At 44.6% G+C, this 13,042-nt stretch overlaps 1 protein-coding gene across 9 annotated transcripts in view; it reads left to right on the plus strand.

Annotated features, from left to right (window-relative positions):
• The window catches only part of LOC309713485 (cGMP-dependent protein kinase 1-like), an 80,681-nt gene extending 69,141 nt beyond the window's left edge, over positions 1–11,540 (plus strand). For 7 of the 9 annotated variants that reach the window (XM_082545129.1, XM_082545127.1, XM_082545125.1 and 4 more), the window contains 9 exons: positions 2,127–2,223; positions 5,498–5,637; positions 6,100–6,189; positions 6,500–6,641; positions 6,776–6,939; positions 7,018–7,140; positions 7,217–7,279; positions 7,443–7,509; positions 8,490–11,540. In XM_082545129.1, the coding sequence (XP_082401255.1) occupies positions 2,127–2,223; positions 5,498–5,637; positions 6,100–6,189; positions 6,500–6,641; positions 6,776–6,939; positions 7,018–7,140; positions 7,217–7,279; positions 7,443–7,509; positions 8,490–8,588 (985 nt within the window). In that variant the 3' untranslated portion in view covers positions 8,589–11,540. Of the gene's footprint in view, positions 1–1,305; positions 2,005–2,126; positions 2,224–5,497; positions 5,638–6,099; positions 6,190–6,499; positions 6,642–6,775; positions 6,940–7,017; positions 7,141–7,216; positions 7,280–7,442; positions 7,510–8,489 lie in introns of those variants that run through there. The other 2 variants (XM_082545132.1, XM_082545133.1) reach the window with 2 other exon arrangements.
• The last annotated feature ends 1,502 nt before the right edge of the window (positions 11,541–13,042 follow it).

Below are 13,042 nucleotides of genomic sequence, written 5' to 3' on the forward strand. Positions count from 1 at the left end.
TTTTCTCTTTACTTAGCTGATTGGTTCTCTCCATAATATGTTGTCAAATATGGCTGCCAGCTGTGCACCAACCTGACTCTGCACATCACACCTGATGGCCCCAACGTCATTAAGAAGGCAAGAAACTCCACAAATGAACCCTGACAGGCTCACCTGTGAGGTGAAACATGTCAGGTGACGACATCATGAAGCTCACTGAGAGAAGGCCGAGGGTTTGCAGCGCTGTCAACAAAGCAAAGGGCGTCTACTTTGAGGAATCTAAACTATAAGACATATTTAGAATTATTTATTATTTTGTCTTTGCCACATAATTCCACATATCTTATGATTTATCTGATGTTTTCAGTTTGTATGTGTAGAAAGTAGTAAAAATAAAGAAAAAACATTAAGTGAGAAGGCCTGTCCAAAACTTCTACTGCTAATGTCAATAAAACCTCATTTATTTTTTCAGTTGTACAAAAAACTGAAAATCATAGACCACAGAAATGTTTCCCTTCATGTGTGAATGCATCCATGAGTTAAAGATGATGTTAAGCTTCCTCTCAGTCTATGAGAGCAGCTTAGCATGAACCTCAGAGTAAAATAATCCTTCTTTATCTCATGCAGAGCAGCCTCTGTTTACGCCATCGTTTAATCACCAAACATTATATATTTTTATTTTACTTCTTATCAGAGAATAAAGGTGCTTCTTTCCATTACCAGACTAAATACAGCTAAGTATCCTAGAAATTCATTGATACTGTAAATATTAATAGAGATCAAATGCAGTTATACTTATAAAGACCTTGTTCTGCAGCGTGACACTAGCTCTACTTTAAACTGAGCGCTTTTCTCATCCTGTGTGTTAGTTCAGTGTTCTGCTCAAGGGCACGTCAGCGGGGTGAAGGTGGTCTGGATTTGAACCTGGCTGCGAGCTCTAACAGTAAATCTCTTACTTAAGACCTCGCACTAATTTTAGAGTGTTTGCGTTGTTTCGTCCCGAGCGACCAGCAGCAGCTTCTGTTTCTGCCGTAATCTGATTCCACAGCTTCCAGGAACTAGTCAGGCCCCTGTTTACACAACAGCACAGCTGCAGAAGCATATTTCATTCAAATCTGGCAGACGAGCGAGGCTCGCCCCACAGGTGAAGGGCAGAGCGCCTAAACAACCTGAGAAGTTGAAACTTTTGCGTCCTCTGGTTTAGAGGTCGGGACAGTCTGTCCTTTAATAACTGAGCTGCGTTTACAGGCGAACCTCTCAGCAATGTTTCCATGCGCTAAAAATACTTGAGCAGCAGCAGGGTCCTCCTGCAGGTTCTCCTCTCAGCTCATTACGCCCTGCGGGATCGGCCGGAGCAGACGCAGACCTCTCAGAGGCTTTCCTCCTTACACTTCACTTTGAGCATGCTCAGTTGGGCTTTTTAAAATCAGACGCCACAAAGTTGGAGTCCAGATCCTGGATCTGTGTGTGTCATCCACTGAGGTGCTGAGCTTTCCTTTGAGGTGATCCTCGGATTCACGCGGTGCTACAGGGTTCAGGTTTGTTTGTAACCTTGATGCACGAGGAGCTGGAGGATCTAGCAAAGTCTCCACACCTGTGGTACCACCGGACCTCCAACGCCCGCTCCTGTCCTCACCATGTAATCTGGAGGTGGAGCTCTTCCTTTGAGACGGCTCTGTTACGGACACTTTGCCGAACGTTCTCGTGAAGACTGAAGACAAGTTGTTTGTTCACACGTTCGTAGTTTGACCAACATCAGATTCCAGACTCAGTAGAAGTCGGGCAGCTTACGAACTCCCCGTCAGCGCCATCTGGATGATTCCAAACCAACATTCCTGAACAAGTGGATTTACTGTTCAAATAAAGTTTGGCGATGAGAGAGCCGATTCCCGTCCCAGCGAAGGAGCAGAGAGAGCGGCTCCCCAGCCTCCCTGCTCCTCCCTCCTCTTTCTCCTTCCCCATCATCTCGTACTCCATCCAGACATCAAAGAAGTTCCCGTTCTTCCACGTGGTCAGATGCTGCAGGTAAAACCATGTCCCTTGTTGGGAATGCCAGACAGGATTTAGCATGGGAAGCTAAAGCTGAACCCCGGTGTTTCGTCCCGGGATCGATGTCCTGTGTTTAGTGATGTGTGTTTTTGTTTCAGATACGAGGCGGAGAACGCCTTCTTCTCCAGTCTGAAACTCACTGACTTCAACATCATCGACACGCTGGGAGTCGGAGGCTTCGGACGCGTCGAACTGGTATGATCTGACACTTCAGGAAATTAGATTCATCTGTGCATCACTGAGAGTCGGAGGTAGTTTTATCTGAATGTGTGGATGCAGACTCACTGTGGAAGGCCTGCCACAACAAAAAGATGGTTTCTGTGATGTCACCTACACGTTTGTGTCAGCCTTTTCTTTGGAGCCATCAGTAAGTGGACGAGAGGGCGGAGCTCTAAGCTGTCAGATAATGCTTGCTCGTGTGCTTTGATCGTCTTCATACACTGCATCACAATGATGTCCCCAAAATCCTGAACTGGAGCTCCGCCTTCAATTGGTCTGTTAGTACGGTGACCTCACAGCAGCCATGTTATTGGCCACATGATGTCATTAAAAAGGCTCCAACAGCACAAACATAGTCCAGAGGTACCGCTCAGGTGAAGCTAGCAGCTACAGGCACCTGTGTCACAATCCACCTGTCAGTTAAAGAGGCCACGCCCCTAATAATGCAAACAGGCTAGCTATTCGCAGTATCTTACCAGTAAAATATCTGTGCTGGTAACTGGACACCAGTCCTCATGTGATTCATGCTCTGCAGGTTCACAGAAACCTCAGAGTTTCTGTCCAGCGTCGCCATCGTCCTGCCGTCCTAATAAATCTGTCAGGTATCAAACATGTGACCCTGGCCTCAGGGCGCCTCACATCATAAATTCATCCACAGCTTTATCTGATTAAAACAGGTCATAGTGAGAAGGTTTGAGGTGATGGAAAAATGTAAGGGGGGGAGGGCGGGAGGCAGCGGGTGGTGCAATGCAGCTCAGGGAGTCGAGTTTCTCTGCCGCAGGAGGCGGGGCCTGAAGGTACTAAAGGTCGAAGGGGAAGCCCTGCGGAGGGTTTGCCCAAAAGCAGGAAGGAATCCCCATTCAGGGTCTCCCACCGTTCCCCTGGGGATATTTTTGGAGTGTAACTCTGCTCCAAGGAAAAAGCAGACCTCCGACCTCCCGACTGTCTCACCGCAAAGACTACGAATCATGTGACGCCTCAGAGCCATCAGCGTACCCACCAAACAGCTTCAGGTTTTATCACAACCTGCGTGGTTTCTAGGCTGAGTGCGAGTTCTCGTAAATCAGAACAGAAAAGTTGTTTGTGTTCGATTTCACTTTATTCTCGTGGACCTGATCAGGAACATGGATCCACGGTGACTGACCTCATCCCACAGTCTGTCTCCAGACGGCCTGAAACCAGCCAAGCACTGCACAGATGCATTAGAGAGGAAAACGAACCCCAGTTTACTAACGTTCAGTTTACTGTTGTCTTCACTGTGACTCTGACTCTGTTCAGTCCTTCAGAACTAATCAGATCAGTTGTTCCTGAGGTTGTTAGAAGACTTTAGTTTACAGGTTGGACAACATGTCCGAGTTTCCAACAGTCTCACAACGAGTGACTGCAGCACCGACCGAGCAGACCATCAGAAATACGGCAGCTAATGGCAACGAGCGGGACATAACCATCAGCAGTGCAGAGCGGCTGAAAGCTGTTAAAGTCACGAACGACCGACTGACCCTGGAAGCAGCTCAGCTAAACAGTCCTTTATCAGAAGTGAAAGTTTTCCCGTGTTTGTCTGAGTGAAAAAGCTTCCAGCTGCTGCTGTTTCTCCGTCAGCACCGATGGTGTCGGTTACCGAGGAGGGGGTGACCTCTCAGACATGTCGGAGTAAGAAGTCAGGACCGTAATTTGAGGAATCGGTCCAGGAATAGAGGATTGTGTCATCGCCTATGAACAGCACACAGCGAGGTGTTTACAGCGAGAGCATGGCGGTCGGCTTACGGCACAGATTCCCCACAGAGACGCCGCGCAGCTGCTCCGCTGTTTACTGACATGTAACGAAGAGCTGATGTACCAGCAGAGGGACAGACCCCCGACAGAGCTGCGGGGAAAGTATCGGACCTCTGCTCATCTTTGTATTTGCATACTTGTAACACTGACTCTGTCCATCGAACACGTTTTAATATTAGACTAGACTCAGCACAGAGTACAGGATTTAAATGATGATTTAAATAAAGCTTATTCGTACCTACCTGACCATTCTGAAAGTGACTGCCCTCCTCGTTAAATCTGCCCTCTGTGCCCTCTAACTGTGACCTTTTTTGGAAAGCCGACTCAAGAAATCACTTAAATAGAAGCCTGCAGGCGTCACTGGGCTCAGTTAAGGTCAGAGGTCTTCCTCATGTGATGTTTGTGTAATGTCTGTATGGTCAGAAGGGTAAGATGGCGCTGGCAGAGGTCGGCAGCCTTAACAACAAATTTCCCACACGTGGGACTAATAAAGGTATAACGGTATCCTAAGGTCATCACACAGAGTCGTCTCACATCTGCCACCAAACATCTGGATGGTTCCCGAGACTTCTGGGAAATATTCTGTGGACTGACGAGACAGAAGCTGAACGTTCTGGAAGATCTGAGTCCTGTCACATCAGACTAACAGTGCTTCATAAAGAGAGCATCGCAGCGGCAGGCAGACTCCGTGGTGGTCGTGTGATGGTCTGGCTGCTCTGCTCCAGGACGGCTCGCCGTAACCGACCAGAAAACCCTGAAGGAGGATGTCCGCCCATCAGTTTGTTTTGTGATGTTCAAGAGCACTTGGTTCTGCAGCAGGACACTGATCCGAGTCAAAGTCCGGACTTAAATCAGACGAGATGTTTTGGCGTGAAACCCCTCCAAAATGTCTGGATTCAACAAGAGGGGCCAAAGTTCCCCACAGTGATGAGAAAGACTCACACATCACAAACACTTGATTGCAGTTCTTGCTGCCGATCATGGCACAACCAGTTATTACCAGTATAAACATCCATGTGCTTCGGTAACTTTTTCCCTGAATAAATGAAAAGATCTTTTAAACACTGTTTGTTGTATTTGCTCTGTTGTCTTTGTCTGATATTGAATTTTGTGATGATCTAAAACATGAAATGAGATGTGAGAGCACAAGACTGTGGACCAGTAAGTTTTTCAAAATAAAACAAAAACAAGAGTAGCATGCTTTTTTAGCTTGGAGATATTATGAAAGTGGCGCGATACACAGCGACTGAATCGCAGTTGTTCTAACTTTAGCCACATTTTGTTAAACTTTAGCCCAGAGGGTACGTCACCATCTCTGGAAGTGTTGGACCTCCTCTAGAAAATAAAGCTTCCTGGGTTTGACTGATGCAGGTGTATCTAGCTGCGTCGCTAGCTCTTTACGCCCTGTGCTTTTAGATGTTTTTACCAGATCAGGCTGTGCGTGCATTTAAAGGAAGGACCCGTTGTGTTTGTTCAGGTGCAGCTGAAGAGCGAAGAGGCAAAGACGTTCGCCATGAAGATCCTGAAGAAGCGTCACATCGTGGACACGAGGCAGCAGGAGCACATTCGCTCTGAGAAGCACATCATGACCGAGGCGCACTCGGACTTCATCGTCAGGTCGGCACAACAACCGTCACTCGAGGCTTTGTGTTTGATGGAAACAATGAAAGATGCTTTGCAATACATACTTTAATTCAAAGATGAATTCTTAAGTAAAATATTCAAAAACACTTAATTGTTTTATGACATTTTGTATCAGGCAAAAAAACCTCATCAACCTGCCGATCAAAGTCATGTGACCAGAGTTTAACATTGGTGTAATATTGTGTAATATTTATATTCATGCTCTTTGATATATAAACTTTGTGGAAAATTTGCAGTGAGAAAAAAGTTTTACAAAATAAAATCGTTGAATCAGATTTCTTCTTTCTGTTTCTGGCTTCTAGACGAAGCCTCGTAAAAAGTAACACAGGCTGGAGTCTGGCAGGAAAAACATTCATGTTCGTGGGCTTTTTAAAAACCGACATAAACACAACGTAACCGTCAGAAAGATGAGCTGCTGTTGTTCTTTGTGCTCAGGTTGTACCGCACCTTTAAAGACAGTAAATATCTGTACATGCTGATGGAGGCGTGTCTGGGCGGAGAGCTGTGGACCATCCTGAGAGACCGGTACGCGTCACACTAAACTCTCATCATGTACAACTTTACATATTTTAATAAAATGTAGTAAAATAGTTATAGTACAAAACGGTCAAAAAATCTTCATTTAGAACAAAATCAATGAAACCGTCATTTGTGAAACATGAGACGAAACTTCTGATGATGTCACCTCAGACTGAAGGATCGTGTCTAACCTTTTATTGGCTAAAGCCCAAATAAGAAACGTGCACATTGCAGCCTTTAAAACTTGTCAGTGAGTCGTCACAGAGGCTCAGGACGTGCTGAGAGCGCCGTCACAGCTCTTTAAACTCCGTTTCAGGGGCTCCTTTGAAGATTCCACCACCAGGTTCTACACGGGCTGCGTGGTCGAAGCGTTCGCCTACCTGCACGCCAAAGGCATCATTTACAGAGACCTGAAACCCGAAAACCTCATTCTGGACAGCCGAGGATACGCCAAGCTGGTACGCACTAGCACCTCCCTTATTTTTGACAAACAATCAGACGTAAGTCGACGAATAGCGTCAGAAAGGAGGATGCTGTAAATTTGTCATCACATTCACATACTGTGAAGAGCTCTTCGGCCTGTTTTTTTCAGGTGGACTTTGGCTTTGCTAAGAAAATTGGTTTTTGTAAGAAGACGTGGACGTTCTGCGGGACGCCGGAGTACGTCGCTCCAGAGATCATCCTCAACAAGGGTCATGACGTCTCTGCTGACTACTGGTCTCTGGGTATTCTGATGTACGAGCTGCTGACCGGCAGGTGAAGATCCAACTCGGTGCTGGACGTTTTATTTTTTTGCTTTTGTGTGTGTGGTTCAGTGTCTGCTTGTGTCTCCAGCCCTCCGTTTTCAGGTCCAGATCCAATGAAAACCTACAATGTCATCCTGAGAGGCATCGACATGATCGAGTTTCCAAAGAAAATCACCAAGAATGCCGCCAGTCTCATCAAGAAGCTCTGCAGGTAGGGGGCGCTGTCTGAGCCACAATTCATTGTTTTCATCTCCAGGAAAAGTATCTAACCATAGCTGTGCTGGCAGGGATAATCCTTCAGAGAGACTCGGCAACCTCAAAAATGGAGTCAAAGACATCCAGAAACACAAGTGAGTGAGCTGCTCACAAAACATTCTCATGAGGATGACCTTTGACCTGTCAGTCTGAATATGAGACAAATTTGTGTGTGTGTGTGTGTGTGTGTGTGTGCGTGTGTGTGTGTGTGTGTGTGCGTGTGTGTGTGTGTGTGTGCGTGTGCGTGTGCGTGCTCAGGTGGTTTGAAGGTTTTAACTGGGAGGGTCTGAGAAAAGGAACGCTGACTCCGCCCATCACACCAGATGTGAGTAGAAATAAAAATTCACTTTTTCTTCTTGAATCGTCAAAGCCTGAAGATTCCCTGCTGATTTTTAAAGTTTAAAACAACAAGTTATTTTGATTGTCTCCTGATGTTGGGAGTCTGCTTCATGTATATTTTATTTAGTCAATGGTAGTTTTCACTCGGACACAGAGGCACTTAATGACAAGTTGGTAGGAATCCTGATCATCAACTTCTGTCCTGCACTAAAAATCTGATTTGATGTTGTTCGTGCTGTAGACTGGCTCAGTATGTAGTGTTAAAATCAACCATTTTTATCCTCACTGAGAGAAAAACACTTTAGCAAAGACACCCTGATAATAAGTCTTATGTTTAGTTGGACATGATTTCGGTATATTCTCTAATAAATGAAAGAATCAAACTAAAACGGGGATTACCATCCCTGCTAGAACAAGTTTATAAGTGAAATTATTGAATTCCACCCATGAAAGTTAGTAAATGGACCTGTGAGTTTATCTCATCACTGTGAAACGGACAGCTCTCCATATTTACATGGACCCTCAGCCATGAGGTCAGTTTTAGTTTGGGTCTTGACATTTTGTGCACATATTACTCGTGTTTTACTCCTCTCATTTCCTGTTTCTTCGTCTCTCACAAAAAGTACCGAAGAGAATGAAGGAACGTAATCGAAGGCAAATTTATATTTGGTGCATGTCCAACCGGGAAGAACCCAGATGGAACCAGGACACGCTCCAGAGACTGAACCTCTCGGCTTTTCTGGTGTAACTTATACGTATTCAAACTGGCACAACGTTAAATCTGTTGTGAAGAGTTCCTTTAGCTTCAAACAGGTCCTCCCCATCGTCACCTCGAGCTTCTCGGTCGATTTCTCTCTCCACCCCTGTAAAGTTGTGACTTCTGTGTAAACTGTTAAAGTCATTCAAAGTTTGCTTTGATCGGTCTGCAGGTTTTAAAGGGGTTTTATTGTTTCACCTTCTGTCCAGGTCTCCTCTGCGATTGATACGAGCAACTTTGACAGTTTCCCTGAAGACACAGATGAACCACCACCAGATGACAACTCTGGGTGGGACTATGACTTCTAAAGTGGCAACCATCAGTTTACACCAACACCCAGAGCTTGACACTTTATGAAGAAGACGATGACTTCTCAGCGGGCTGAACGAAGGCTGCGTGGGCATCTTGGTGAAATATCCTACCTGAAGTGATTGTGTTGTTCTAAGCATGGCTGTAAACTTCTAGGAGTCAAACGCTGAGGATTTGAGGACCTAGTGCATGGAAGTTCATAAAGGGAAATGGACTCCAGGCCTTTCCTTGGTCGAACTGGTCAAGCTGGTCTCTGCTAACAGGAGGAACCCACCCACCATCACACCTGAGAGCAGGAAGCTGAAGCAGTTCAGGCATCAAACAAACTGCCTCTTAACATCACACGTTTGTTCTTTTTTCATATTAAGACAATGTAGGATGATTTCTCGAGGCACTCGGGGCACGAAGTCAGTCCTACAAACATCTTTTGCTTTGAGGGTGATTTTCAGCAAATAGATAAAAGCATGTTTTTAACTTTTACAACAGAAATGATGTCAGCTTTTAGAAACCTGTCGGGACCCCGGGAGGTTAACGGTACAGCTACAAAAAAGGATCTACAGCATAGAAAAAGTCAGTGATGCCTCTGAATATCTCATGAACCCAAAGAAGCCTGATTCCTTGTTTGGCTACAGATGAACTTTGGTCATGTCCCTCCAACAGAAGTCAAGGACCTGCCATATGTTGCTGTAAAACAACTTCTTTCAGCCCTCTGAAATCAGGAAATGAGTTTGATTAACACATAAACAATTTCTCGTTACGTTAACCGGCTGCTCCTTCAGCCTGTATACAGCAGCCAAGACTGTGCAGTAACTTCATCCACACAATACAGAAGAAATAATTGGATGTTCCTTAGAGACAAAACAAATGCCTTGAGTTAGTGACACCGCACAGGCCTTTTTGGATCCTCATTCAACCGACACGTTTCACAGGAAGTGATGTTTACCATAGATCTGATGTCTGCTTTCATCAAAGATACCTGACATCTTGACAGTTCAACAAAATCATCCCAAAGTGTTTCTGGCAGCAATGAACAAGGCTAGATTACCAACCTACCAAAGTGGGGAACTTCTCCAAGGCCCCAGGTCCTCCGTGGTTCCACAGACCGAAGGACTTATTTATGATAATTACTTTTAGTAACGTCAACACAAGGTTACCCTGTGAGGACTTAAACCAGAAGCCCTCCTGCATACTTCCCCTGTGACAGCATCACTTTCACAATCCGAGAACAACGTCGAGTCATCCTTCCCATACTTCCTGAAGACACTGAAGGCATCATAGTCCTGCTTTTCCTACAAGTGGAAAACTTGTGCTTCTCTCAAGTGGCCTTGATAACTGACAGTTGAACTTTGACCCCCTCAGGGGGAGATCACTCTCCTACTGCTTGCTGTTTGATTAGGTGGTAGATTTGGAAGGTTCTGGAGACCCTCACAGAGGGCTGGAGGACGGTTATGTTCCTCTGTGGCGTGAAGAACCGCACCGAGTGAAATAAAGACAAACTGAGACCGAACACACAAACCTGAGGTCACCATGATGCCTTCACTTCCTGTTTCATTTTCTGGAACTTCAGATCCAAAGACGGATAGAAAGAAAACAATGCTGGGCGTAGTAGCGATCTTCACCCCCAAAGGATGACGGGGTAGTGATGCAAACATTTCTTTAAGCTTTCCTTTCTGTCATTCTTTATATTGTGAGTCTTTGAATTGCTGCATGAGAACTGATGTTTTGAACAATTTTCCAAGACTTCCTCCATGTTTTTTGGACATGAATTAGACAGCGTGCTTTGATTTCTTCTGAGCTGTTGGTCTGAAGACGTTTAAAACTGTGCAGGTTTCTGGAGTGTTTCCATTTTTTTGCAATGCATCAAAACCTTTTTGTTCAGAACACGTTAGGATGACGCGTCTACGACTTGGCGGTGGACAGGTGGAGAAAAAATAGCTTCCGTTACGTCTTCATGCTGACAGTAACTCCGTCACAAAGTGGACCTCTAGTATTGTTGAGTTGATGAGTCTGCAGTTTGTTTGCTTCCAAACATGAGATGAAAAGATCAAATTTGCAGTAATTTAAATTTGTACTGATGACGTGTTTTTGTGGCCTTTTGTAAAAGCAGCTAACAGTCTCCAGTTTGTTATGAAGTCTTTATCTTCAGCAGTCGGATTTCGCTGTGGTTTTTCTGTAGAATGATCAGTGATGTGACGTCTGTGAGTTCTGCATGACAACAACAGTATGTTCAGTTTTCACCGGCAGAGGGCAGCACACAGTCAGACTTCCACAAAGTAGCCTGTGCTGGGCTTTTCCAGCAAATATTCCAGTGGAAAAACATGAAGGTGGGAGTCCAGTGAGGGATGGAGACCTCACTGATGGTTTCTGGGATGTGGAGAACAACACCACCTACGAGCCTCGCTAATTATCAGTAATTTCCTATTATATCTGAGTAGTTTGAAGTGGAGGACGACTTCATAGTCTAAAAACCTCAAACTAGAATTTTCAATCACAGGTCATACTTTACTCAAAACGGAGAAATATCTGTTTCCTCTGACTGACTGGCTCCATCTGCTGGACAGAGCTAAAATACTCCTGATGGGGACAATCAGAGTCCGACGACAATAAAATGCACAAAATAAATAAGACACGTATTTGGACCAGAAGGAGAAATATTCATGTTTATATCAAAGTCATGATGCTTTGTGTTTGTGTGATGAAGCTCAAGTGTCATTGGTTTATTTGTATATACTGGGGATATTGTGTTTTGATGATGTTTTCAGTTGTTTGTTATTATTATTATTATTGTTATTATTACCTTTGCTACAGTGGCTGTTGCAGTAGCTGAAGAAGCCTTCTGACTCTTTCCGTCTCTCAGTGGAAAAAGCTTTACGGTGATGACTGTTAACAGAAAAACTCTTTGCCAAAGCTGCTCAATCTGTTTAAAAAAAATAAAAGCTGTAAAAAAACAACGTTTCTGTTTTTTATTTATAAAATGAAGCAAAAGAAGAAAATGACATTCAAAATTCTGACGTTGTTCCAGCCCACAACACAATAAAATATATTATTAACATGAAATATGGGAGTGTGAGGAGGGTGCACAGGTACTGGTGCATTTAAACACCTGAAGGAGGCGCAATGGTGCTTGTGCGTTTGTGAGTCCACACCGGGGTAAATGAGCCTTCAAGTGTAGCGCTTCATGACACCCTTAAGACGAGATTTCCAAGCGAGACGTGGCTTCATGGCAGTTATCGCCAAGTTCTCAGCATGAACAATTAAGAATACTACATGTGAATCCAGGGTTAAATTACATCTTTATTTAAAGTGAGAATTACATTCAGGTAGAGATCACATTTACAAAGCACGAGGAAGACAAAATAAAATGTATGAACAGCAAAGTTCATTAGTTAAAATACACATTTACAAATGTAGGTAACATTTATAATGTCAAGAAGCTGAACATTTGTTGCTTTGAACAATAACTAGATGGATGTTAGTGAAACAGTGCTGAATTATTGATCACAGCCAAAATAAATTCATCATTAATTATTAAATATCATCCTAAAATCACAAGTCAGGAAAGGCAGGGCTGGAAGGACGGACTCGAACCACAGACCTCAGAAACTGAACAGCAAAGAGATGGGTTTGCAACTTTTATTTTGAAACAACCTCCGGGTGTTGTCGCCTGAGGTTGTAGATTTGTTTTCTTCCAGCAGTCACATTTCTAATCAGTATGAAATATTAAACACGTGACATGATCCAACAACCCCGCTGATCAGCGACTTTATGTCGGTAGAAAATTGAAAATTGTTGAGTTGGCGACTTTTAATTTGAAGGACAGTACCGTTCTTCCCGCCGTTTCTCCTCTGTGAGCTGATGATGGCCGTATCAGCGGAACTCCGCTCAAAAGCCGGCGTAGTGAAAGGCACGGGCGCGGGTTTCCGAGCAGATGTAAAAAATAAATGAGATTCGCGAGCTTTTCTGGAAGTATTAGGTCATATTCTGTAATTCGGCCAACAACACATCATCCATCTGAGAGCTCCTCTTTAAATACAGCTGCCATTTTATCCCCGCGTTTTCCCGCTTCTCCCGTCTACACGATGTGGACGGAGAGCGCTGCAGTACCACTCTCCGCCTGAAGTGAACAGAATGCCTGGGTGGGGGCGCTGTTTCACCAGATCATGACAAAAATAACGAGTAATACATTTTATGAATGGCATTTTAAAATGACCGATAAATAAATAATTGCGAACGCTTCACGACCGTGCGTGTATTCCTCGCGCCAGTGACCATGTTAGTCTCCTCTGTTTCGTTCCCGCGTGTGTCACAGGCAGAAACACGTCACCTGTGGGGCTACTTCTGTCATATGTAGGGGCGCAGGTGACATGCAGCCCCTACATATGACTTACTCACCGGTTTAAAGTTTGCAATTGTTGGGGGCGTGGCCTCTGTGACTGGCAGGTGTCGCCATGGA

This window comes from Aulonocara stuartgranti, assembly GCF_965226115.1.
Source record: "Aulonocara stuartgranti genome assembly, chromosome: 8".
Classification (NCBI taxonomy): domain Eukaryota; kingdom Metazoa; phylum Chordata; class Actinopteri; order Cichliformes; family Cichlidae; genus Aulonocara; species Aulonocara stuartgranti.